This window comes from Leiobunum rupestre, chromosome 7, assembly GCF_980474605.1.
Source record: "Leiobunum rupestre chromosome 7, qqLeiRupe1.1.hap1, whole genome shotgun sequence".
Taxonomy (NCBI): domain Eukaryota; kingdom Metazoa; phylum Arthropoda; class Arachnida; order Opiliones; family Sclerosomatidae; genus Leiobunum; species Leiobunum rupestre.
Genome location: NC_143390.1, coordinates 37781627 through 37808909, shown reverse-complemented (window position 1 = coordinate 37808909; position 27283 = coordinate 37781627). Strand labels below are relative to the sequence as shown.

General features: G+C 38.5%; 5 protein-coding genes across 5 annotated transcripts; 4 read left to right on the top strand and 1 right to left on the bottom strand.

Annotated features, from left to right (window-relative positions):
* Positions 1-1039: 1039 nt before the first annotated feature.
* On the top strand, positions 1040-2968 carry Rpn12 (regulatory particle non-ATPase 12). Its single transcript, XM_090180755.1, has 7 exons — positions 1040-1225; positions 1375-1447; positions 1507-1609; positions 2052-2145; positions 2205-2303; positions 2554-2739; positions 2798-2968. Exons 1-7 carry the CDS (start codon positions 1112-1114, stop codon positions 2930-2932), a joined length of 804 nt encoding a protein of 267 aa, XP_090036881.1. The 5' UTR covers positions 1040-1111; the 3' UTR covers positions 2933-2968.
* Rpt4 (Regulatory particle triple-A ATPase 4) lies at positions 2966-4892 on the bottom strand. The gene is made up of 9 exons (XM_090180754.1): positions 4751-4892; positions 4461-4540; positions 4356-4395; positions 4061-4296; positions 3840-3989; positions 3475-3781; positions 3333-3413; positions 3194-3265; positions 2966-3132 (listed from the first exon to the last, which is right to left on the bottom strand). Exons 1-9 carry the CDS (start codon positions 4842-4844, stop codon positions 3014-3016), a joined length of 1179 nt encoding a protein of 392 aa, XP_090036880.1. The 5' UTR covers positions 4845-4892; the 3' UTR covers positions 2966-3013.
* A 14083-nt stretch (positions 4893-18975) lies between these two features.
* On the top strand, positions 18976-20986 carry LOC149936189 (uncharacterized). Its single transcript, XM_090153648.1, has 2 exons — positions 18976-20341; positions 20409-20986. Exons 1-2 carry the CDS (start codon positions 18976-18978, stop codon positions 20984-20986), a joined length of 1944 nt encoding a protein of 647 aa, XP_090009774.1.
* A 651-nt stretch (positions 20987-21637) lies between these two features.
* Positions 21638-22837, top strand: LOC149936188 (uncharacterized). The gene has a single exon (XM_090153647.1). It carries the CDS (start codon positions 21638-21640, stop codon positions 22835-22837), a length of 1200 nt encoding a protein of 399 aa, XP_090009773.1.
* Positions 22838-23002: 165 nt separating this feature from the next.
* On the top strand, positions 23003-23797 carry LOC149936187 (uncharacterized). Its single transcript, XM_090153646.1, has one exon. The coding sequence runs from the start codon at positions 23003-23005 to the stop codon at positions 23795-23797; it is 795 nt and encodes a 264-aa protein (XP_090009772.1).
* The last annotated feature ends 3486 nt before the right edge of the window (positions 23798-27283 follow it).

The following is a 27283-nucleotide window of genomic DNA, read 5'->3' as shown; positions in this document are numbered from 1 at the left end:
TCACCTAGGAGCAACAAACACAACACCCCACACAAGGAGAACGCAACCCGTCAAAAGTCGTGGATTTTCTTGTGTACGTTTTTCATTGGCTAGATGCTTTAGCACCTGCTGCCGTCGGAAGGGGAAAATTCGTAAATTGTCCCCCCCCCCCCGCCCGTAAAACGTTCATCCTAAAGGCTCGTGACGCTCGTCCATGGTTTTTGTAATGTACGTTGTGGAAAAATACCCATTTTGACGCTTAGGTTTGATATCAAAGTTTATTCTTAGAAATATGTTTACAACTAAATTATAATACGCTCTCAAAAAAATACTACCATTTATAATATTATGCAAAATAGTATTTGTACCATAATTATAGTACGTATGGCAACGCTGCTGGTGATTCTCTTTGCCTTGGAATATCGCGCCATCAGTGCTCTAAAGAGAGAGAAGAACCGCCCACCCTTTTAATTTTGCCCCCCTTTTCTACTCGCTAGTCAGACCTCTAGATATTTTTGAAGCGTACGATAAATAAAACTGAAATACGATAATTTTCAGGTGTTGGTACGATCATGGTACGATAGTTCTATTCGCAACGCTGCTCCTAGCTGTCACTGCCAGTTGGGCTCTTTTACAGCCCAATTGGGCTTCTTTTTATGTCTACTTGCGGGAAAAAATGAATTGTCGCTGTTGGGCTGTTTTTTGAGCTACTTTCAGAGGTTTTCGATATTATACACTAAAATCGGTAGGATACCGATTTCTTTCAAATGAATACGCTTTAAAGCACTCCGAAATATATTACTCTCAATATATGTACAATTTTTCTTAAAAAATTCGATTAATTTGTACTTAAAAAAATATTTCGAATAATAAAAATTGGAGTTTTTATAAAATTTCCCATGATACTTAAAACACCAATATTTTGAAAAGCGCGCCTTTTAAAAAATAAACTATCTCCAAATTGGGCTAGAATTTGGGCTTGTTTACAAAATATGACCTATTTATAATTGGGCTGGAAATTGGGCTCCCTTGAAGAGCTGTTGGACGCTAAAGGTAAAATTATATCTAGCAGCTCAGTCTGAACTGTTAAGTCTGAAAAACTCGGAACTTCAAAAATTCGAGTTTTTGGAAAATGGATGCTCAAAAAGTAGAAAATGTTGTTACAAATTACAAGCTTTTAACGCAAGAATGGACAAAGAAAACCCCAAATCTAGAAAAATGTGGTCAATTACTAACCAAATTAAAGGTAAACGTTAAATCTTGGTTTCAATTTTCTGAAGGTATCCCTTAAATTGAACACAAATAATAGTTGGTGAATGACATAAGCCTAGTCTTATGGTCTGGTTAAATCATGCTTAGTCACTGGGTAACTTATTCATTTCATATTTTTCCTAGATCGCTTTAACTCGAGTCACTTTCTTACCAACATTAAATGCTGTGGCATCTAAGAAAGAAATCCTTTTAGCCAGTATGTTGTTTTAATTATATTACACAGAAGCATTTACTTAATAATAAATCATTACTCAGGGGATATACTAGAACTAGGAGCGCAATGGAGTATAGCAGCTAGGGATATTCCTTCTTTTGAACGATACATGGCCCAGCTCAAGTGCTACTACTTTGATTACCAGTAACTATACATAAAAGCATATTTAATTGAATCTATGATGCAAATGTAAGGCCGAGTAAGCTGAAGGTTTTAGAAAAGAATATTAAATATTTTTTATTAATCAATGACAAAAGAGAAGACTATACTTAAGTCATTGAACTTTCCTTTATAAAGATACAATAACATGAACTATATTAAGTTTATTAACTTTTGAGACTAAAATAAATTAAAGCAGGAGATATTGGTATTTACCAAAATGTATTATCTGGAAGGTCAGCCTTTATTTTTTTTTAATGAGTTTATGGGGTCAACCAAATGGCTTAGATACCAAAGAACAAAAATGAAATAGTTCTAAAAGCTAAGAAGTTAAAAGCACAACCAAAGTGAAATCTAAGTAGTAAACCTCACTCGGCCAATGACGATATGCTTATTTTTTATTTCATCTTACCAATTCCTATTTCAGGAAAGATTTACCTGCATCAACTTTTAAATATCAGCTTTTGGGCTTGAATCTTTTGTGTTTATTAGCGCAAAATAGAGTTGCAGAATTTCATACAGTATGTTGCCAAAGCTTTAAGTTTAATTATGAGACATTAAATCCTGTAAAACACTGCAGGAATTGGAATTGTTACCACCGGAGGAAATTCATAATAATGTCTATATCCGGCATCCTGTCTCTATGGAACAATACCTAATGGAAGGGTCTTACAACAAGGTGAAAAACTTTATATTTTTGGAGATTAGTTCCACTGTGCAAAGGTAAAACTAACTATAGGCAAATTGCCTATAATTCGTTTTACCTTTGCTCAACTGAATTGACTATATACAGTCTTGAAATGTAGGTTCGATTCCTGCCCGAGGTGATACGATTTTTCTCAATCACCCTGGTATGGAATCCTGCGCAGTAGTATTCCTTGGTTTAAAAGAAACTTCTATAATTGAAACAATCATTTTCTATTTGACAGGTGTTCTTATCCAAAGGCAATGTTCCAGCTGAAAGTTACAATTTCTTCATTGATATATTGTTAAACACTGTCCGTGATGAAATTGCCGCCTGTATAGAAAAAGCCTATGAAAAAATCCAATTCAGTGAGGCTGCCCGCCTTTTGTTTTTTACCAAGCCTCAAGAAATGACTGATTACGCTACAAAGGTATACTTTTCGGAACTTTAAGTAGTAAACATTTTACAATATTTACTATTTACTGCAGCGTAAATGGATCATGAACAAATCCAAGCTATTCTTTTTCAATGCTGAGGTGAAACACGTAACTGATAGTATCCCTGCATCTGAATATGCAACACAAGCAATATTCTATGCCCGGGAATTGGAAATGATTGTTTAAGTTTTTTTTTTGTTTTCATTAAAATTTTCGACGTCACTGAAATATTTTATTGTAAATCAAAGAAATAACACACAAATATACTTAAATAGGCTTGTAATCTAGTTTAGATTCCAATTTTTTATTATCCGCAACTTTTCTAACAGCCTTCATAAAATCTTCTTCAATGACGTATTCCCGGTCAGCTCTTATAGCAAACATGCCTAAATTATTAAAGACTTTGTTAAACAAGAAACTTTAATATGAATTTACAAATACATTTACCAGCTTCAGTGCAGACATTTCTCAAATCAGCTCCATTAAATCCATCAGAAAGTTTAACTACGGCTTCCCAATCTTAAATTCAAAATTTTTATAACTTGGTTTATTAAACAAAACTACCAAAAATATTACAAGGACCTACCAACTTCGCCATGCTTGGTAATTGGTGCTGAATGAATTTTGGATATTTCTAGTCTGGCTTGTTCATTAGGAAGAGGAATTTCTGAAAAAAGTTTTTTTTAATGATAATTTGTGTTAGTTACTCCAAGAAAAAATTATTTTACCTATTTTTCTGTCCAAGCGTCCTGGTCTTAGCAAAGCGGGATCTAGAGTATCTGGTCTATTTGTAGCCATAATAATTTTAACTTGGCCTAAGGCGTCAAATCCGTCCATTTGATTTAGAAGCTCCATGAGAGTTCTCTGAATTTCTCTATCAGCAGATGTTCCCTCAGAAAATCTTCTTCCACCAATAGCGTCAATTTCATCCATGAATATGACACACGGTTGGTGGTCTCTAGCGTAATTAAACATTTCTCGAATCAATCGGGCACTTTCACCAATGTACTTGTCAACAATAGCGCTTGAAACAACCTAAAAGAGAAGATTGTCATTTTAAGTTTTCAGTAAACATTACCACGTGTAAACAAACCTTCAAGAAGTTAGCTTCAAGTTGACTCGCAACTGCTCGTGCTAAAAGAGTTTTCCCAGTTCCAGGTGGTCCATAGAGAAGACAGCCTCTAGGAGGAGTAATTCCAACCCGTTGAAAAAGTTCTGGGTTTAATAATGGCAGTTCTATGACCTATTTGTAGTAAAAAAAGTTAAGCTTTTATAATTTTCCAATTAAAAAACAGGAATGATTTGCTAGGATACCTCTCTTAACTCTCTAATTTGATCACTCAAACCCCCAATCATGGAGTAAGATATATCGCCTGGGTCTTCGTGAGACATGTTGTATACCAAAGGATCAACCTCTCGGGGCAAATAGCGCATAATTGTTAGGGTGGTCATGTCCAAAGCCACTCTAGTACCAGATTTAAGCTTGGTTTTGTCCAATTGACGCCTGCAACCAACTACATATCGAGGTCCATTGGTTGCCTTGACAATAACTGTTTTAGGGAAAATTTTTAAAGATATTTTTACATAGACATAAAAGGTAATAAAATACATTTCTCCTCAGTTAGCTGTTTCAGGACTTCTCCAACAATCTAGAAGAAAAAAAATAGTTAATAACTGTTGCTAAGTGCTTTTTCACCAAAGATTTATTGCACACCTGCCCAACACTTTGGAGAGCCTTTAAGTCATTTTCTGATTTATCATACTGCTTTGTCAAATCTTTTAGCTGTTCCCGACCTATTTGAATATTTTCTTTATTTAAAACGAGCGATTAAAATAAGAAAGAATAAATTATGATTATGATTCCAGTGAATTTTGGACCAAATAAAAATTTTTGCATGGTCATTGTTAACTTGATTACCCAAGGCTTAGTAAAAGAAATGCTTCTATAGATATTAGATTTACTTGCCGTGGTATATAAAAAGATTAATATACAATTTAACTTACTTTCTTTAAGGCGAGCATCTAAATCTTTATGTTCTAAAAGTTTTTTACGATAATCTTGAAGAGCTTTTTCGCGAACCGTATCAGTTGTCGCCATTTTGAACTTTCAAAGTAAGCTAAATTTTAAGGGAACGACTCATAATTTCGAAAATCACAACTCAGAATACAAAATTCCCATAAATTCCCATATCGCCGGTTTCCCATTTCTCCGAATTCCCATAACTCCGAATTCCCATTTCTCCGAATTCCCATAACTCCGAATTCCCATTACGTAGAATTCTCATATCTTCGAACCAAAACCCCGAATACAAAATTCCCATAACTTCGCATTCCCATAACTTCGAATTCCCATAACTTTGAATTCCCATAACTTCGAATTCCCATGATAAAATACGCGAAAAAGTAGATACGTCCATAATTAAAAGGGATAATATAGCTAAATCCTAAACAAATTTGAAGAAAATTAAAAACTTACTAATAACTCGTACCGATAGGTCTTCGAGCAACGCGAAACTCGGATCAAATAGATCTTCGAGTAATTTTTATTTTTACTTTAGTTTATTACTCGAAGATCTATTTGATCCGAGTTTCGCGTTGCTCGAAGACCTATCGGTACGAGTTATTAGTAAGTTTTTAATTTTCTTCAAATTTGTTTAGGATTTAGCTATATTATCCCTTTTAATTATGGACGTATCTACTTTTTCGCGTATTTTATCATCCTTCTCACAGTCCATAGGTGGTTTCTTCTAACTTTAATTCCCATAACTTCGCATTCCCATAACTTCGAATTCCCATAACTTCGAATTCCCATAACTTTGAATTCTCATAACTTCGCATTCCCATAACATCGAATTCCCATAACTTAGAAATCCCATAACTTTGAATAGTAGTTTTTTGGGTACGGAAATGCTAATTATTATTCTCAACTCAATGGTGAAGTTTGTTTTCGTTGTAAAGCTCTCTTGCGGAAGTGAATAGGAGAAAGCGTGTTGATTTCAAATAAATGATGAAAAAAGGACTATAATTAACGGAAATAATGGAAAGATTCAATAGGCCATATCATAAGTAACATAATAACAGTAAGTATGACAATTAACGAGATTTACAATGGAACTGATCTTCATAGCTATTGCGCAATCCAGATGTTTTATCAGCACAGAGCCCCCTAGTGTCTAAAACACGCGAGACTTCCGCATAAGCCAAACTATCTGGTTTCCGATAGATCGTCGGAATATTACACTTAATTGATAAAATAAAAAATAAAATTCGGCGGCACGAGCCCAAATGAAATATGTTTTTTGGCACGCGGGCTTCAAAACAAAGGCAAAGTTCCTCACGACTCCAGAACGGGCTCTCCGTTTTTTTTTATTATATTCTTAAAGAAAATTATTCACCAAGGACGGTAACTTCAAGAGAGTATCTTTGTCGCAAAAAGGTTCTGTAAGGAAATTAGAATTAAAGCAATAGAAAGTGTCCTACTTATTGTAGTTATGGCACCTATGGCTATATCTAGTTATATATTTGAAACTCAGGTATTTTAAATATCATACGTCTATAATATTATTCAATAAGTATATCACTTTAGAAAATATTTTACTAACGTCTCGTAAGAGCTAATCACAGAGTGACGTCATCATGGTACGAAAATCGCCTGGCTAGACACGATAAGGAGCAGACGCAAAACGTCACCGAAGTCCATTATAAAGTCTCTCGTATCTAGCTCTCATTAAAAGTTTTGCATGTAAAAGGAAGTGACAGACTTATGTAAAATATTATAAACTTATGTAAATATGTACTGGTGAAATAACATCACCCGAGTTCAACTGAAAAATTACCTATACTTGAAAATTATAATTAATGATTATTTGTAATTTAAGATTAAATCTTGTCACATCAGGGCCGTGCCGAGCTTTCGTGGGGCTTTGATTTGCACTCCCCCCCCCCCCCCCTTGAACTTTTCCCGTGGGCACCTTCAGCTTGCGGGCCCCCTAACAGTCCCTCATGGGCCCTTTTCAACGGGACAATGCGGATTTTACCCCCCCCCACTTTCCCCTTGTCTGCACGGCCCTGTGTCCCATATCAACTCAATCTAATAATCACCCCGATAATCAACCCCGATCATTGCCAATTTATTTGTTGAGAATTTGGAAGACGTTTTATGGACGATATTTTCTTTGTGTGGTCAGGCAATAGACAAAATTTAGACGCTTTTCACCAATCTATTAATAATATTAATTAGAAAATTAAATTTACTTTAGAATTAGAAAACTCTGGTTGATTATCGTTTTTAGATATTAATATTGAGAAAAAACAAAATGGCTTATGTTTCACGATGTACCAAAAACCAACTCATCCAAAAACGTTTCTAAATTTCAATTCCAATCATCCTCACCAGGTGAAAAACATCAGTGATAAAGGGTCTAAAAAGCCACATTGAGAAAATATCTGATAATCCCATTTTAGATAAACAAATTATAACTAATCAATGAACAAAAAAAAAACAAAACTGGAATCAACATTTTGCTCCGAGACCAAAGTGGCTGAAATGATTTCCAAGTCTTCATCCACGATTTCTGCCGCCATTGACACTGCCTGCAGTGAATCTGCCTCAGCCGTTTCGCGCTGGCACAACGTACTTCTCTTCGGATTCCCGGAATCCTCTTCCGCTGGTGATCATGCTGACGTCGCTAGCTTTCTCTCTCAGTGTGGTATTAATAGCTTCGTCCGGCTATACCGACTTGGTCGCACGATTCCACCAATTACTTCTCGGCCTCGCCCCATCAAGGTGGTATTGGAGCTCCCTCACCACAAGGAGAAAGTTTTTTCCTTCGTCCGCCAGCAGCACATGGCTGACAACTCGTATTCCTTCGCTGCCCGCTCTGATTTTACCCCAAATCAGCGTCGACGTTTCATCAAGGCCAAAGACGAACTGAACGCGAAGATCAACGCCGGCGAGCAGGGCTGGACTATTCGTAACTTCAATGTTGTAAAGTGGAACCAACCCTCGCTTCCCTTGCGTCCGCTTTCCAGTCTTGCCAACGGTGCAGTCCCAAAGGCGTCATTTTCTCATCATCCACCGCACTCTCATGGAATTTCGTCGCCTCTTCGTGTTAGCTCCCATAATTTCACGTTCCCTACTCTGCAGCCGGCACCTTTCCAACGTTTTCAGCCACCACCACTCCAGAACTCGCCAGGATCATTTCCTTACTACGGTACCTCTTCATACAGTGCATGATGTTCCTCAACTCTCGTTGCTCCCGGAACTCCAGACAACTCAACTTTGAACTATCCCCTAGTTGCCTTTCGTCCTTCTCGACCCACCTACGTTAAATGTTTAACGGACCAACTGTACACTTTATACCATCGGTTTGCCCCCTGATACTTCCCCTAGAGTCTCTAATGCTCTCTTTTGTAATGCTGGTGGTTTATCGGGTTATAAAATTGATGAACTGAACTCGCTGATCCTAAAATTTGGAATAACTCTTGTCGCTATTACCGAAACTTGGTGGAACAAAGACATTTCTCGCGCTGAACTAAACATACCAGGTTTCTCGCTGTTTCGCCACGATCGTGTTAAAGACCCTATTGGGGGTGTTCGTTGCCCTCATGGAGGTGTTGCGCTGTTTATCCAAGAGTCTCTATTGGTTCGGTCTTTTAACTTTCATGATGTTGCTATTGACTGTTCAATGGGCACTGATCTCTATGGTGTCGAATCTGTCGCAGTCCAGGTCGTAACCTCCGATCTAACTATTGTTATTTGCGTTATATATCGTTCGAATAATGCTCATTATCACAACCACGCGTATGTTATTTCTTTAATCTCTGCTCTTTGTTCTCATTGTGACGCGAAGCGTTATAGTTTATTACTCTTAGGAGACTATAATTATCCCTCTATAGACTGGCTTAATAATATTCCGCGTGTAGGTGCCTGTGCCCAAACGAAACTCTTTTTTGATTGTATAACTGATTCCTCCCTCTCCCAGTTTGTTAATTTCCCAACTAGATCTGGCGGTGCACTGTGTCGCGACAATATTCTTGATTTAATTGTTTCCTCTGACCCCGGTCTGGTTTTGATAATTTCTCTTTTTTCTCCTTTGGGTACTAGTGACCACGGTATTATATTTGCTTTGTATGGCTCCCATTTTTCGGCCTAAACCTAATTTCTACAAAGGGAACTATGACGCTTTTAATGACTTTCTTTTACGTATTGATTGGTCTCTGACGCTTTCCCGTGATTCCCTCGCTGACTCTTGGGTTGCTTTTAGTTCCCTCTTAACTGCCGGTATTTCGTCCTTTATCCCATTTAGTAAGCCGAAGCAGCGTAATAATAACTCTAACCGCCACTCTGCCTTAAGCAGAAAAGCTAAATCTATTGCCTGGTGTCGCCTAAATCAATCTAAAAAACGACACGCTTCCCAGTCAATTATCTCTGGACATGTTGCCTCTTATCGTAAGGCTCGCAACGGCCACACTAATCACTCGCGTAATTTGAGGAGAAAATCTGAGGCAGCTCTTTCCAGTCTCGTAAAGGTCAACCCTAAAGCTTTCTATTCTCACGTCAATCGATTTCGCGTTACTCGCCATAAAATAATTGAAATTAAAAAATCTGATGGCTCCTCTACGACTTCTTCCTTGGAGGCCGCCAATGTTTTTAATCAGTATTTTGCCTCTGCTATTCAACCTCTGCCCTATGTCCCGTCTCCTTCTTGCGCTGCCCCTCTCTCTACTTTTGACAAATTTACCTGTACGCCAGCTGATATTAGTCGTCTACTTGGGAAACTAAAAATTGACAAGTCTCCGGGCTCCGACGGTATTCATCCACTCTTATTACGCAATTGTGCCGCTTCCCTTGTTTTTCCCCTTTACCTTCTTATTTCATTCTCCTTCTCGAATTGTTCGTTGCCTCCTTCTTGGAAGGAGGCAAATGTCACTCCAATTCACAAAAAGGGTCCCCGCGATCTTCCATCTAACTTTCGCCCCATTTGCGTTTTAAACCAGGTTCCTAAATTGTCTGAAACCTTGGCTTTTGAACAGCTGCTTAGCTTCCTCTCTTCCTCAAAATTTTTCAGTAGTGCCCAGCATGGCTTTCTACCTAAACGATCCTGTCTCTCTAACCTCCTGTCTGCTTCTAATCGTTGGTCAAGTTGGCTTGATCAGGGCTTCACCGTCGACGTAATTCTTCTGGATTTTAGAAAGGCGTTCGACTCCCTCCCCCACGCCGCTATTCTTTCCGCCCTTCAAGACGCCGGTGTTTGTGGTGATGCGCTTGCTTGGCTCGCGGATTACCTTTCTTCTCGTAAACAGCGTGTTGTGATTCACGGTGAAGTCTCTGATTGGGCTGATGTCCATTGTGGTGTCCCCCAGGGTTCTGTCCTTGGTCCCCTTCTGTTTAACGTCTTAATTAACTCCCTCCCTGATGTTGTCCGTGATGCGTTCATTGAGCTCTTTGCGGATGACACTAAATTATTTCATTGTATAAAATCCTCTCCTGATTGTCTGTGTCTTCAATCTAACCTTAACGCTGTTGTTCTCTGGGCCGACTCTAAGGGGTTATCTTTTAACACCGACAAATGCTCCGTCTTACACTTAGGAAGGAATAACCCCAATCACACATATTTTATTAGGGATGCCCCAATTAACACCACTCTCTCTGAACGCGATTTAGGCATTATTATGGATCCTTCTCTGAAATTCTCGAGTCACGCTAATAAAATTTCTAAGAAAATTCGCTCTATTACTGGTGTTGTCCGTCGCAATATTTTCTTCCGCTCTCCTAGGTTAATTCGTACCCTATATAATTCCCTAATTCTCCCCCACTTGGATTTATGTTTCCCAATCTGGCGCCCTCGTCTCCAATCGGATATCCTTGCTCTCCAAAAAGCTCAAAATGCCTTCGCTAAGCTTCCTCACAAAATTTCGTCTCTCCCTGCCGCCTCTCGCTTGCAGTACCTTCGCATCGATCCCGTACATCTTCGACACCGTGTTAATGATCTCTGTTTGCTTCACGATTTTTTTTATAATAACTTAAATCTAAATTTTGACGATTTCTTCTCTCTTAGTTCCTCCCAAACTCGGGGTCACTCACTCAAACTCTCCAAGCCCCGAGTTCGTACCGCTCAGCGTCTTAATCATTTTTCCTGTAGTGTGATTAATGATTGGAATTCCCTTCCCCAAGAGATTGTTTCTATCCCCAATCGCCACACGTTTCGCCGCCACGTCTCTGCCTTTTTTCATTTTAAAGATACCTCTCGCGTTACTTGATTTTTAACCAATATTTCCAAATTTACTCATTTGTTTTCGTCTCTCCCTTTATTTAATTTTTTTTTTTTTTTGGTTTTGCGTCTTTCTGTAGCGATGCTCAAACAAAAGCCCACCTGAGGCTTATTGAGCAATTATATAAATAAATAAATAAATAAATAAATCCTAAAAGTTTGGAATGTGTTAGTTTAAAATTATAAGAAATGAATATAAAGAGAATGTAATATCGGATAGCGCGTGATTTCGAATGATTTGTAAACGCGTGAAGTGAGGTTTTGAAAAAATTAAGAGTCAGTTGAGTTTGTAATTTTAGAGAGAGAGTTGACGTGTAAGGAATTAAGTTAATAAATAAAAGAGTTATCAGCAATTTAGCTTGTGTTACCCACTTATTTTACAGTGATAAAGGGTCTAAAAAGCCACATTGAGAAAATATCTGATAATCCCATTTTAGATAAACAAATTATAACTAATCAATGAACAAGCTAAAAGTTTGGTGACTTCTATTCTGAACCAAAATATAGTTCAAAATTTAAAACCAGTTGATTCTGAAAAATTAAAAACATTGGTTCTCCCATACATGAAGAACACGACGGAAAAATTAAAACGTATTTTAAAACCATTTGGTATTAATCTAGTTTCGAAAACCACTATCACATTAGGAAAACAACTTTCAAAATTAAAACCAAAAATTTCCGAAGAAAATTTACGAGGTGTAATTTATGAAATTCCCTGCTCGTGTTCTAATGTATACATTGGAGAAACCAAACGTTCAATTACCGATAGAATTAAAGAACATAAAATTTGTAGAAAGAACTGTGATTTGACAAATGGTATTGCGAAGCATATTTGGGAAAATTCTTAGAAGGCATATTTATTCGAAAAAAGTGTACTTTAAATTTAGATAGAGGCTGTTCAGAAATAACTAACTGGGGTTTACTTAATAGGTGGTTTTTTTTTCGCCTGTCCCAGGACAAAAAGTGTAAACTTTTTACCCTAAAATGTTTTATTCGCCTGTTCTCGGGGTAAGATTTACCCTGTTCCGAATTTTGTTCGCTTGTTCCAGAGCTCAAACGTTACACTTTTTACTCCTCCTCGAAAGGAGGTCTAGAGGGAGTAATCTTGCTTATATATAAAATTCATCTGCTTAAATTTCATTTCACGAAAACATAACGGGTTTTGAAGCTTTTAATAACGAATATCCAATTGTTAAATGCTATTTAATGACTATAAAAGTTGCTTGATGACCACTAAGGTGGTGTCTTGGGTATTAGCCTAGCTGATTATTATTATTATTATTAAATAAATAAGCCCGGACAGACCCACAGACATACAGACAGACCCACAGACAGACACGGTGATTGTAATACAACTCCAGGGTACAAAGTACCCTCGGAGAGGTAAAAACCATTTAATATGTTTTTGCTTAATTAATTAATAGACCTTCATTCAAAAAAATGCTATTTGCAAATTTGTTACTATCTAGTTTATACCAATTAAAGTGTTATTGCACAGTAGTTTTAAAATATCATGACTGAGATAAGGATTCCAAACTGGAGACGCATAGTCCAGAACTGGCAAGCACATCGAACGAAAGAATGTGGTAGATGCAGGCGTAAAACCAGTGGTTCTACGAATAAGACCACAAAAGCGGCGAGCTCGATTGCTAGCGTAATTAATGTGGGAGGTCCACTTTAGATCTCTTGAAACGACGACACCGAGAATCTTCATAGGGTACACACGGTTAAGTGGAACGCCATTAATATTATATCATGGGACTTCCTCCTTGTAATTACCATGACGTTGCATTTTTTAATATTGAGGGAAATGTTGTTGGCCACACCCCAATTGAAAATACTAGTGATGTTATCTTGCAAGTTCAAAAGATCCGTGGAAGATCTAATTGCGAGAGATATATAGCTGTCATCCGCATACTGATATAGATAACATTTTGAAGTCAACACAGATGGCAGATCAGACACAAAGACGTTGAAAAGTAATGGTCCCAAAATCGAGCCTTGAGGCACTCCAGAACGCACTGGAAGGTACGTGCTGAATTCACCACGATAGGTCACTCGTTGAAAGCGATTGGATAAAAAATCCCGAAGCCAAAGCAATACCTCACCAGTGATCCCGATTCTTTGAAGTTTAAAAATAAGCCGTTTGTGGCAAACGGAGCCAAAGCTTTTGACCAGTCAAACGACACCACGTGAATGTCAGTTGGGTTACGCTCATCGAGAAAGGAAGACCACTCGTGGAAAGACTTCAGAAGCTGGTGCGTGCAAGAGCGACCCTTCGAAATCCATACTGCGAGGTAGGTATTAAGGAACTGTCTTCCAAGAACTTATACAGCTTCTCGTAATCAATCGATTCCAGTAATTTTCCAACGACAGACGTGAGTGATATAGGTCGATAATTTGAAAGATCGTTGCGCTTGCCCGACCCTTTGAAGACCGGCATAACATTAGCAAGCTTCCAACCAGAAGGCAGAGAAGACATCGATAGTGATAACTTAAACATTTTCACCATCGGGTCAATTATGGCAGGAGACATCAATTTAAGAAGCCTAGGATGTAATACCATCCGTCCCACAGGCCGATCCATTCTTCAAACGTTTCAAGGCGTTTTTCTGGTGTCGAAACGGATGGTAGAGTTAAGGTAGTGTCTGACATGCTAAAGCTTCGGTAGAAGAATTCACCAAAGGCCTTAGCTATGGCCAAAGGACATGATATTTGCCCATTCTTTACTTTAAACGAAGACGGTGGAGGGAGTTGGGACTTTGAGCGGACGAAACTCCAAAACCGCGTAGGATAAGTAGCAATGGTATCATGCAAATTTGACACAAATATATCATGTGCACCTCTAGTCTTAGTTCTCAAAGTGTTGTTAAAATCCCGATACTTCTTCCAATCAAAATCTCTTCCCAACCATTTGGCCTTCCTAAAAAGAGAATTCTTCACGTGCCTCGCGTGAACAAGACCAGCCGTAATCCAGGGCGGACGCTTCTTTCCATGAATGGTTATACTCGGAACATTGTCCCTAACTCATGCCCAAAAGAGATCAAGCCAAAGTTCCCAAGTCACATCAATATCACTTGAAGAAAAAACAATGTCCCAAGGAGCGTAGTACAAAGTGCCTGCAAGATCATTTTTAGACCGATCTTTGTAATTGAGAATAGTTCGATGAATTCTCTGAACAAAATACCGAGGTAAGTTCAGGCTTCCAGCAACCGCAATGTGATCACAACCTGGTAGGCTGTCTCTAGTGTGAATCTCAGTGAGGAAACGTTCGTCATTTATGAAAACCAAGTCAAGGAAGTTATTTCCGCGTGTGGGATTTGTTATACCGTCTGTTGAAGTCCAAGGCCAAACACAGTATCGCAAAAAATTTGCTCCTGGGCTGTACAAAGGGACGGATTCGACCAGTCAACATGTAGGTTAAAATCTCCCATTAAGATGAAAACATCGTGCGGTGGAAGAGTATCGTGTAAGAAACCAAGAAGGTCACTTACATCCTAAGGACTGACAAATCTCCGCGAGTTAAATCGGAACATATTTTAAACTTTATTTTTGTTTCTGAAGGTAGTTTTGTTCGAATTTGAGACCCAAACCTTGCCCAAACGTGCTTTGGCTCGTACATACAGCCGTAAAAAGAATCTATAGACGAATTTCCGGTTAGGAATCCTCCCACGACAGACCATCATTAATATCATTAACCGACGTCTTTCAGTTTCATAATAATGGTTATTATGTTAGTTATGATATTATATATTAAATAGTATATTTTATTTTTAATAATAAAAATATTTTGGTACGCCCTCAAAGCAAAGAGTGTTTATGTAGTATCAGGGGATTTTAGCGTATTTTACAATTGTTCTCTTTCTGTAAAATGAATAGCATCGCTCTTCGATTAGGAAAGCCCCAAAATTTGTCATAATTTAGAAAAAGGCTCCGTTGAAAATTCGTAGTTTTTAGGTTTGGCCCGAGGGGCAGTTCACTCCCATGATTAAATCTGCACTCTTGGTTGATTAAATCTGATTAAATTTGATGTCTGTAGCTTTGGCTGTATTGAATTTAATCCGATTAAATTTAATGTCTGTAGCTTTGGCTGTATTAAATTAAATCCAATTAAATTTTTTACCTTGATTACTTCTGCACTCTAAGAAGGAGTGAACTGCCCTTCGGTTTGTGAAATCATTGTGAATTGAAGGAGATTTTAATTTAAGTTCAGTGTATAATTTTTGATATTTTATTTATTAGTGTAATTTTTGTACTTCTTTTCTTTATATTTGTGTAATTTGTAACTTTATAAGGAATGTGTTTGACCCCTTTTTTCTTCAAAAATATCCTAAAATCCAAGAGATAAACCGTTCTTGGGCCGAATTCTGAAGCCCCTTTCTTAATCCCCTCTTAACAGGTACTTCCCCCTAGCTCCCCACTATATACCAGCTCCAGCACGACCTAGTCCCTCTGACCTTCAACTAGCGTAAAATAAAACCCATTTTTATTCTGTTTCTACTGTGTATTGTGTTATATTGTGGAAAGCGAAGTTTTCCACGTTTTTTGTTTGCCTCCTTTCGGGCAGAATTCTCCAGTGGCCCGACGAGAAGGGTCACTATTTTCAACCCGCAATAAATCAATTTTTATTATAACATCGTATCGTTATTTCAAATTTCAATTAGGAGTTATCTACAATCTAGAAAATTTAGGAGACTAAACCCAACAAATTTTTCAGTCGGTTTGGGGGGTTTAATTATGCATAGCTCTCCCTACAAGTTAAATTAATATTTAGGGCGCGGAAATAAAGAAAAGTCCCTAAGTATTCTTCACGGTTTGGCCTCGGGTTTGGCCCCGTTGGGCGCATTTCATTTCGCCGTCTAGCTTACCTGCAAAAAGTTCCGATTCCTCGTCTGCTTTTATTTTTTGTTGACGTGCTTCGGTAAAGCTAAATTGTATCCAAAAAATTCCAAATTCGATTTCAAAGAACAAAATGAGCAGAAATGTTTAAAAAAATTAAGACTCGATGCAATGAAGTGAATAAACGACTACAGGCCAGCTCTTATTTTCAAGGAGTCGGATTCTACCTAACCTAACGTACATAATCTCAGAATGTTATAGAATTTTAGGAACGTGTGAAAAGTATGGGAGACGTCACACTGATACTACTCTATTTCCCATTTTCTGTATTTCTGCTTGAAATACTTTAACACAGTAATAAATAATCTAAACTACTAACGCCCCCTTTCAAGTGAAAATGGACTGCAATTTCTTGAAAACAATATAATAACTTACGAAAGTTAGTTCCGCCATTTAGATCCCCAGATTTAATTTTCATAAACCATGGTACGGATACTAACAAGGAGAGTACCCGAGGTGTTTATTGCCGATTTAGTTCAAAATCGGCATAGAATTAAGCCTCACTCTGGGATCCCCCCCATTCCCTGACACCCCCCTTTAATTTATGGGATTAAAAAAAAATAATTTATGGGATTTTTTTAAATTTTTTTTAATTTTTTTTCAACATTTTTTATGACGTTCCAAACTATGGGACTTTTTCATGCACTCAATTTACGGGATTTTTTTTATGACGTACTATGGGACTTTTTTCGTGCACTCAATTTACAGGATTTTATTTTTTATTGACGCAATTTACGTCTGTTCCCGGGTAACTAACGCCAACGTATTAGACTTATGGCATTTTTGTATACGATGTAAGCTTGACCGAACTATGATATGTGAAATAAGATTTAAAAAAGTTATGCATTTTTATTGGCAGCTAAATTGATTTAATAATAATAATAAGAAATAAATAAAAATATGAAATAAACATTTTAATTAATTAATAGTAGACGCGAAGAACTTCGTCAATGCTGTAAACCTCCTCTGGGAAATCCCAATAATATTGGACCCTCTTAAGAAAGGCAACTCGCCCAACGAAGGTAGAATTAGGCGGTGTCACCCTGTAGAGACAACAATAACGTACTTATAAAATAATAATAATAATAAATAAGTAACCAAATGGGAATTTACACAGGAAGCCAAAACCGTTTCCCATCTTCCAAGGCGATTCTAGTTCTATTACGAAGAAGCAGAAAAAAATTAAATAAAATGTAGGAAACTAATAGCTAAATGGTAATTTACGTAGGGGGGTAAACTCTTTCACCGATTGCCAGGGAGAATATGGATCTATAAAAAAAGGTATAAAATGTAGAAACAAAACGTCAAACGGGAATTCAAAAAATTTACCCAAGCACCCAGAAATATTCACCCGCAGCACAACCTTCCGGGAGAGTTGTAAAGCTAATGTATTAAAATAATTGTTTAGACCATATAACTAATAAACTTAAAGCATGATATAATTTAAATAAAATAACTTACTTGTTATATAGATAATCCATGCCGTAATAATAAATTTTTTGGAAGAGATAGAAAATACTACAACCGGAGCGAATAACAGTCTGATCTAAAGTGCGGGGAGTGTTTCGCCAACAGCCGCTAATGGGACCCCTCAAATGGGGGTGGACACGGGGAAACATCTGCGTCAAGCATATCCCTCGATATTAGGTTACCCCTCACCCAGACCCGCCATATGTTAAAGAAATAATCTTAAAGATGAGCGGGCAGACCCCCAATCCTCTTAGAAGAAATCGTTTTTGTGAAAACAGAACCAGAATTTAATAATAATAATAAAAATATTTATTATTTTAAGAAAAGTAAAATTACATTAAATGAAAAGAGAACCGTTGAATGGTGGCGATAAATTCCTGGACAATGAACCTGGTCCAGCCTTCTAACTCGGGCCTCTCTTGAATGAAGTCCCGAGCCTGGTGGTATAGCTCGGCTGTTAGACTGAATATTTAAAACCACAAATTAGTCGTTTGTTACGGACATTTTAGAATAAACGTTTATTACCCCGCAATTAAGCACTGCATGCAAGTACCAGGTTGAAGAGCCAGTCTTGGACAGAATTGAGGTCTTTTTAAAGTTAAGGGAAAAAAGCTTTAAATATATACGAATACCGAAAAAATAAAATATTTAAACTTTTACAATTGATAGCGGAACGGTTGATTTTCCCGGTAATATCTAGAAAATTTAGGAGACTAAACCCAACAAATTTTTCAGTCGGTTTGGGGGGTTTTATTATGCATAGCTCTCCCTACAAGTTAAATTAATATTTAGGGCGCGGAAATAATGAAAAGTCCCTAAGTATTCTTCATGGTGTCGGAAACCCGGGACAAACGGACGCATACGGAACTTTAGATTTCAATTTAATTGTGAACAATTACGGACTCATCAAGTGAAAGTGTATCAATATCGAGACGGTCATAAGCGAAAATGGCCAACGAACAAATCATGCAAAATTCCAGCGGCGCGGACGGAAAAGGAGACTCGAGAGGAAATAAGGACAAAACAACAGAGACTGCGGAAGTAGCAAAGTACAAGTCATTAAGAACTCCGGCGCGCACAGCTGTAACCAAAGCAACCAATGGAATGGCCACATTATTCAGTAATCCAAATACACCGGTGGAAGACATCGAAGACCAACTGACGCTGCTATTATCAAAAGAGACGATCCTGATCAATCTGGATAAAGCGGTACTAGCTACAATTACAGACGCGACGACCCTGGAGAAAGAAGCCGTCGAAATTGAAGGCTACTACGACAAGATCAACTTCGAGCTGTTGAAAATAAAGGCGCAAAGGATGGCGAAGAAAGCTAACGGAGCCCAGGCATCGGCAATTCCATCAAACAACGGGGCGAGCGGAGTCAGCAACGTTACGGTCATCCGCGAAGAAGCATCGAGACTACCGACGATAAATCTACCGAAGTTTTCCGGAGACATCACGGAATGGGCTGGGTTTTGGAGCGCATTTCAAACTACATTTCAAGACAAACCGAAAACCACTTAGGTAGAAATGTTCAATTATTTATATTCATTTTTATAAGGTGATGCAAAAAAGGCGTTAATAGGAATGAAAGCTAGCGAGGAGAATTATGACGAGGTGGTTAAAATTCTAAAAGAGAGATTTGATAGAAAGGATTTAGTTATTCATACTCATGGAAAGCGGTTAATGAATTTAGAGCAAGTGTCGGATTCGAGCGATATTTCAGGCCTACGAAACTTATATGATAAGATCCAATTAAATGTAAGATGCTTAAAGGGTTTAGGTGTAGATGCCACCTTAAGTGGTACCTTTATTTGCCCTCGATTGATTGAATGCTTGCCAAAAGACGTAAGATTAGACTATAGTCGAAAACACTCTAAAGATGGTGACTGGAATTTAAAGGCGTTCACCGACTTTTTGCAAAGTGAAGTGGAAGGCCGCGAAACTTGCGCGCTTTTGGGGGAATCTCGTTTCAAAGAAAAATCGCAATCGCGCGCGCCGGAGAGAAAATCAAATGCTTACCCCAATCACCGATCGGATCACGCGCGGAATTACACGCCCATGGCAAACTCGTTGCTAACCAACGTTAATCAGCGAAGTTTATTCTGCATTTTCTGCAAAAGCTCCGACCACGCGACGTTCAATTGCGCTAATTACACCCTCGAAGAGAAGAAGATAATTCTGCGAGATCAGAGAAGATGTTACGTCTGCTTAAAACCCCACCACGAGGCGCGGAACTGCGACTCGCAACATCAAAAGTGCGCGATCTGCCGAAGAAAACATAACAAAGCGGTTTGCGAGCAAAATCGATCCCACAAACTGAGAGCCGAGGAACTGAAAGGCATCAGTACAAACACCATTTTTGACTTCGAACGAAGAAACGTCTTACTACAGACCGCTCAAGTCATCGTAAAAAACCCGGATTACCGAAGGAACTGCGGATCCGGTACTCTCAAACTCGTCCTAGATAACGGAAGTCAAGGGACTTTCATCCTGAGTGAGGTAGCCGAAAACCTACAACTTCCGGTCATCGGAGAAACTAACATCCTCATCTCAGAATTCGGAAATGAAATCGCGGAGGAGAAAAAGATGAAAATCGTACGATTAACGGTTCAAAACGTCTCAGACTGCGGAAAACTAATTCAAGTAGAGACCGTTGCGGTACCTTTCATTTGCAGGGCGAAAACTGAGGATTGTCAAGAAATCAGGAATTTCGTGAAGAAAACGAGCATCACCCTAGCAGACGACCCAAGTAAAGAAAGCATCAGCAGTTCAAAAATCAGCCTATTGATAGGAGGTGATTATTATTGGGAAGTGGTCAGCGGAAAGGTGGAGAGGCTACAAAACAAATTAGTGGCCTTGGAAACCATTTTTTGGATGGACAGTCGAAGGTCCTATGAGCTCCCCGAAGACAAACGTGAAGAAGTTAGAAATCAAAAACAATTTCATCTCAGTAATGACAAACAAATGTCAAGACTCCCAATTAACGAAAATCGTCCAAAATTTCTGGGATTTGGAAGCCATCGGAATCAAAACAGAACCCGAAAAACTATCGGAAGGCAACGAGGTTTTAGACAGATTCAAACAAGACATCAGATTCGATCCCGAAGAAGGGAGGTACCAAGTCAAGTTTCCATGGAATACCGAGAAGGACATCCTACCCGACAATTTACCGATGGCCACGAAACGAATCGCAAGTTTAGCCAAAAGATTCAATAAAAACCCAGAGTACTACCAAGCGTACAAGGACATCATAGACGAGCAACTCAAACTTGGCATCGTGGAAGTCGTCCCTGAAGACGAAAAGGCAAGCAAACCAGGAACGTATTACATGCCACATCAAGGCGTCAGTCAAGCCGAAAGTCAAACAACGAAGTTGCGCGCAGTTCTGGACGGTTCCGCTCACGAAAATGGAGTGCCATCGCTAAACAATTGTCTGTCCAGTGGACCAAGTCTCAACCCGGACCTACTCCTGTTACTATTGAGCTTCAGAAACTACCCCATTGCTATTGTCGCCGACATTGAGAAGGCGTTCCTTCAAGTATCATTGGCTAGGGAAGAACGCGACACTTGCAGATTCTTATGGGTTCAAGATTAAGAAGAGGCAAGCGGCAAAGTGAAAGAGAACGAGTTCACGCCGTTACGAAGGACCAGGGTACCCTTCGGGGTGACCTCAAGCCCATATCTACTAGCAGCCACAATCAAACATCACCTCAGAAAATACAACGACACTTACGATGAAAAGGCCGTGAAACTTCTCAACGAGAACCTATACGTCGACGACCTTGTAGGCGGAGACCAAAACGTCGCGAGCGCTTTCCAGCTGTCAAGGCGGATGTCAGAAATTTTAAGTGAAGCGAAGATGAACCTTAGGAAATGGCAGACCAACTCGCCAGAATTACGTCAGATGTGGGGAAACGAAGCCGGCAATCCTCAAGCACTCACCAAAATTGAAGTTCAGCCACCTAACGGTAAAAAAATCTTGGGATTGCAATGGGACCCTACCACGGACACATTCAATTTCGATCTGACAAATTTAATCGAAATAATCAAGGACCTCTAGCTCACCAAACGTTATGCACTCAGCGCGGTCTCTCAGATCTTTGACCCTATCGGTATATTGGGCCCATATACCATCCGGGCAAAATTTATTCTTCAATCGTTATGGGAGAAGAAAACAAAATGGGATGAAAGATTGAGTGGCGAAATTGCGGCCGAATTCGAACAATGGTGCAATGAGCTACCAGAGATGAGGAAAATCAAGATACCCCGCTACTATCTCAACGGAGTTGAAGCTGATCAAATTAAAGGGAAAGAAATCCATTGTTTTTGCGACGCCAGCAAAAGAGCGTACGCGGCGGTCCCGTACGTGAGATACGTCACGGTAAACGGCCAAATAGGAGTCTCCCTGGTGACGTCGAAGGCCAGGGTAGCGCCACTCAAAATGATCGACCCTTCGGAAGATGACTTAACATTACCACGCCTGGAACTTATGGGGTGCGTTCTGGGAGCTCGTTTGGTAAACAACATAAAAGGCGTATTCGAACCGGAAAAGACGGACATTTTCATGTGGTCAGATTCGACCATCGCATTAAACTGGGTCAAGGGATCGACAAAGGTTTGGAGACCGTTCGTTCAAAATAGGGCGGTCGAAATTCAAAAATTGACAGACCCCGCAACATGGAAGCATTGCCCAGGGAACAATAATCCAGCGCACATTCCAACAAGAGGGGCTAAGGCTGAAGAATTGGCCAAAAGTAAATTATGGTGGGAGGGCCCCACTTGGCTCAAGATGGATAAATCTGAATGGCCAGAAGACATATTACCGGAAACAAATCTGGCTTTGGTGGAGAAGGAGAAAAGAAAAACGATTTTAGCAGTCGCAACGACCGAAAAACGCGGTATCAATCAAATCATGAACCTCAATAAATGGAACGACCTGGACAAAGCTCTTCGAATCACGGCATACGTCTTCCGATTCATCGACTACTACGTCAAGAAAAACAAAGCGTACGAGGGAGTAATTAAAACAGAAGAATTACACTGCGCGGAAAATACCTGGATAAGGTGCGTTCAAATGGAAGATTTTGGAAAAGAAATCTTGGCGCTGAAAAATAACAAGAAAATAGAGAAGGATTCCAAAATTGCCGAATTTAGACCACTATTAAACGGGAATCAAATCTTACTCTTGGGAGGTCGATTAACGGAAGCTTACATGGCCTACGAAACAAAACATCCAATCATTATCAAGACTAATTATGGATCGTTGCCACACGCAAATGATGCACGGAGGCATACAAAGCACGTTTACCCAATCTCGGGAAAACTATTGGATAATCGCTGGAAGACAGCTCTCAAGAAAATCAGTCAAAGGTTGCTTTCAATGTCGAAAAGAATCGGCAAAACCAGGAGACGCCCCCACGGCCCCCCTCCCACAAGATCGTATTGAGCAAGCGTTAAGCTTCGAAGTGGTCGGAGTAGACTTCGCCGGTCCCTTCCACCTCAAGTCGGCGAGAGGCGAAAAAGAAAAGCAAAAGTCGTACATCTGTCACGCGCCGTCACTAGGGCGATTCATTTAGAGCTCGTGACGTCAATGAGCGCGCGCGATTTTTTAATGGCATTGACGCGAATGATTTCGAGAAGAGGAATACCGCGCAAAATATACAGTGACAACGCGAAAACTTTCGATCGGGCAAATAGAGACTTAGCTAAAATTTGGTCTAATCTGAAGAGTGAAGAAGTTCTAAACTTCTATGGCAAAAAAGGCATTAGCTGGCATTTTATAGTCGAGAGGGCCGCCTGGTATGGAGGATGGTGGGAGATATTAGTAAAGAGTACGAAATCAATTCTAAAGAAGAATTTGAGCCAAGCAGCTTTAACCTTTGTAGAAATGGAGACATTGTTAACTCAAGCGGAAGCCGCTATAAATTCCAGGCCAATCACTTATGTAAATAACGAATCAAATGATCCCCAACCCTTAACCCCTTCCCATTTTCTAATTGGAAAACGTGTTACGAGTATGCCACCTCAAATTGTTAAAAATGAAAAAGCACCCAGAACACAACTTGAATTTAACAATCGACAAAAATATCGCTCCGCTCTAATGACTAGGTTATGGAACAGGTGGAAAAAAGAATATTTGCTAGAATTAAGATCTGCGCATAAAATCAAATTGGCAAACAAGGAATGTAAAATTAAAGTTGGAGATGTAATGATGATTTTTGATAAAAGTGTAGAAAAATGCTTATGGAAATTAGGAGTAGTGACAGAAACACTGGTTGGCCGAGAAGGCCAAATGAGGTCTTGCATTTTGAGAACCTCCAATGGCAATTTAATTAGAAGACCTATTCAACTCCTGTATCCCTTAGAGATAGACGCGATATCAGTTCGTGAAAATTCAGATAACTGAATCGTAAAAATAAAATAAAAAATTAAAATGTGAAATTTACCATTTTTGTTTGTTTTATCTGTGCATAAATTAAGTATTTTAAATTTAAAATTGAACATCTACCCAACGGACAATTAAATCGAAAACTCAAGTGAAACAATCGTGACAATATTTGTGTTGTAAATACTAACGTATTTCGCGGCGGAGTGTGAAATCATTGTGAATTGAAGGAGATTTTAATTTAAGTTCAGTGTATAATTTTTGATATTTTATTTATTAGTGTAATTTTTGTACTTCTTTTCTTTATATTTGTGTAATTTGTAACTTTATAAGGAATGTGTTTGACCCCTTTTTTCTTCAAAAAAATCCTAAAATCCAAGAGAGAAACCGTTCTTGGGCCGAATTCTGAAGCCCCTTTCTTAATCCCCTCTTAACAGGTACTTCCCCCTAGCTCCCCACTATATACCAGCTCCAGCACGACCTAGTCCCTCTGACCTTCAACTAGCGTAAAATAAAACCCATTTTTATTCTGTTTCTACTGTGTATTGTGTTATATTGTGGAAAGCGAAGTTTTCCACGTTTTTTGTTTGCCTCCTTTCGGGCAGAATTCTCCAGTGGCCCGACGAGAAGGGTCACTATTTTCAACCCGCAATAAATCAATTTTTATTATAACATCGTATCGTTATTTCAAATTTCAATTAGGAGTTATCTACAATCTAGAAAATTTAGGAGACTAAACCCAACAAATTTTTCAGTCGGTTTGGGGGGTTTAATTATGCATAGCTCTCCCTACAAGTTAAATTAATATTTAGGGCGCGGAAATAAAGAAAAGTCCCTAAGTATTCTTCACGGTTTGGCCTCGGGTTTGGCCCCGTTGGGCGCATTTCATTTCGCCGTCTAGCTTACCTGCAAAAAGTTCCGATTCCTCGTCTGCTTTTATTTTTTGTTGACGTGCTTCGGTAAAGCTAAATTGTATCCAAAAAATTCCAAATTCGATTTCAAAGAACAAAATGAGCAGAAATGTTTAAAAAAATTAAGACTCGATGCAATGAAGTGAATAAACGACTACAGGCCAGCTCTTATTTTCAAGGAGTCGGATTCTACCTAACCTAACGTACATAATCTCAGAATGTTATAGAATTTTAGGAACGTGTGAAAAGTATGGGAGACGTCACACTGATACTACTCTATTTCCCATTTTCTGTATTTCTGCTTGAAATACTTTAACACAGTAATAAATAATCTAAACTACTAACGCCCCCTTTCAAGTGAAAATGGACTGCAATTTCTTGAAAACAATATAATAACTTACGAAAGTTAGTTCCGCCATTTAGATCCCCAGATTTAATTTTCATAAACCATGGTACGGATACTAACAAGGAGAGTACCCGAGGTGTTTATTGCCGATTTAGTTCAAAATCGGCCGTAATGTAGACCTATGTGAGATATGAAATTTCCCAAAAGGAGACGTTGCACTACCCATTCGATTTGCCATGGCAACCGAAAATGTTTTTGACCACTTACAACCAAACTAAGATTTTTTCCTTATTTTACCCAAAAATATTTACAACTTTAACCCAAAAATGTTAAAATTTACCAAAGAATGTTCCAATTTACCTAAACGTGGTCGAAATTACCTATTTCGTGATTTTAATTTTTTTTTAAATTTTCGTAGGTAAAACCGAAAACATTCCATGCTTTTTAAAATTCAGATTTTTTGTTTAAAGTGGTCAAAACATTTTCAGCTTCCATGGCAACTCGAAAGGGAAGTGCAACGTCTCCTTTTGGGAAATTTCATATCTCAGATAGGTCTACATTATATCAAAGATAATTTAAACTCGTTGTTAAGAAACTGTTTAAAACTATGTGGAATGTTAAAATTAAGAATTAAAAGTTTCAAAACTAAATGTCAAAAAGATAAAAATTAAAGGTTTTCTTAAAAAGTATTTTGTATTTTTAAACTTGTCTTTCTGTCGTTAATGATGTATTCGTACACGTTTTCAAGTTCGACAAGCCCTTGTAATGGCTGCCAGATGAGACCCGGGACCCCCGCATTGTTCGCGGATGCTCCTTTTCTAGAAGGCCCAAGACACGTGTTAAGTGTTATCTCTTGGGGGGAGCGGAAAGCAGACGAGCGGGGTTTAAACGGTATCTTTGGCTTTTCGGACGCCAAAGCGTTCACCTTGTAAAAAATAAAAGTCCTCAAAAATAAAGCTATTTTTCTCGGTTTTAAATATACTTTGTTTCACTAGTTATTTCACCAATTCGATCAAACGATAGTTTAGTGGATTGTTTCAGTCCGATTGCTAAAATCAAACGCTCTCCTAAAATTAAAATTCTTCACTCGTACCCTAGATTCGAATACTGAGAGCTTTCCCATTGACGGTTTTGTTACGAAGCGTTTACCCTTTTCCGGCACGTGACCTCAGAAAAATCGGGCTCCATCGGTTGCGGTAAGGCGCAAACCATTGAATTGGGAATAATACTGCTAGAATTACAATTACGATTTCGGTTGTCATGGTTACGCGGGACCTGTTCTGAGAAGACTGTACGAAATTCATCTTTATAATTAGGCGGTAGCGCCATCTATATTTTGTAAAGTTATATGATTCGCGCAAAAATTCAATTGCAATATAGTTGCCACCACTAGAGACAGATGCCGCCACGATTGAACGATATAGTTGAAAAAGTCTCCATATTGAACGAAATTGGTCCCGCGTCAGGCAGATTTAGTTGTACCAGGGGGTAGAAACGTACGCGAAATGCGTTGTCTCATGCGATTCCCTTATGGGAGAGGTGGGGGTGGAAGTTTAGTCTGAAATGTTTCAGCGGGTTCGTCTGCTTCGGTATCTGGACCTCGTTCGGGCCTCGGGCTAAAAATGGATCACGCTTATTTTCAAAAGAAACAACCCAAATCTAAAAAGCCGAATGGTCAGTATTACAATTTTAATTATCATCGATGTAGTCATTAATTGTTTGTTTTAAATATAATTTCCGGGGTAAACTTTAAAAAACGCTTCAAAATTAATATCGTTGCCCAATGAAGAGATTGACTCTCGAGTAAATAAATAATTTGAATTTGAATTTGAATTTGAATTACCTTTTGTAAAAATAAGTTTTAAATGCTTAATTTCAAATGTTTTTCTATATTTTTATTCTTTTTAAACAGCTTTGCTTAGAAATAAATTAAGGCTAGAGGTCGGCGGAACGAATAAATTAACCGGCAAAATTTCGATTAACCATAAAAAGTTTGGTTAACTGTTTTCTATGATCGGTTTTTTCGTATATTTTTTGGATAATTTGCGGTTATGAATAAAAATAAATAATTGGATAATTTCTTATTCAAACGCCGATCTCTAATTAAGGCAAATCCAATAAAAAATGATGACAAATAAAGCATTCCATTAGGCCTACTTGTCCATATTTACAAAATTACAATTGATTCAATTGAAGGCACCAACGTTATTAATAAACTTCGCTACAATTTCAATTTAACCCAACTTATGA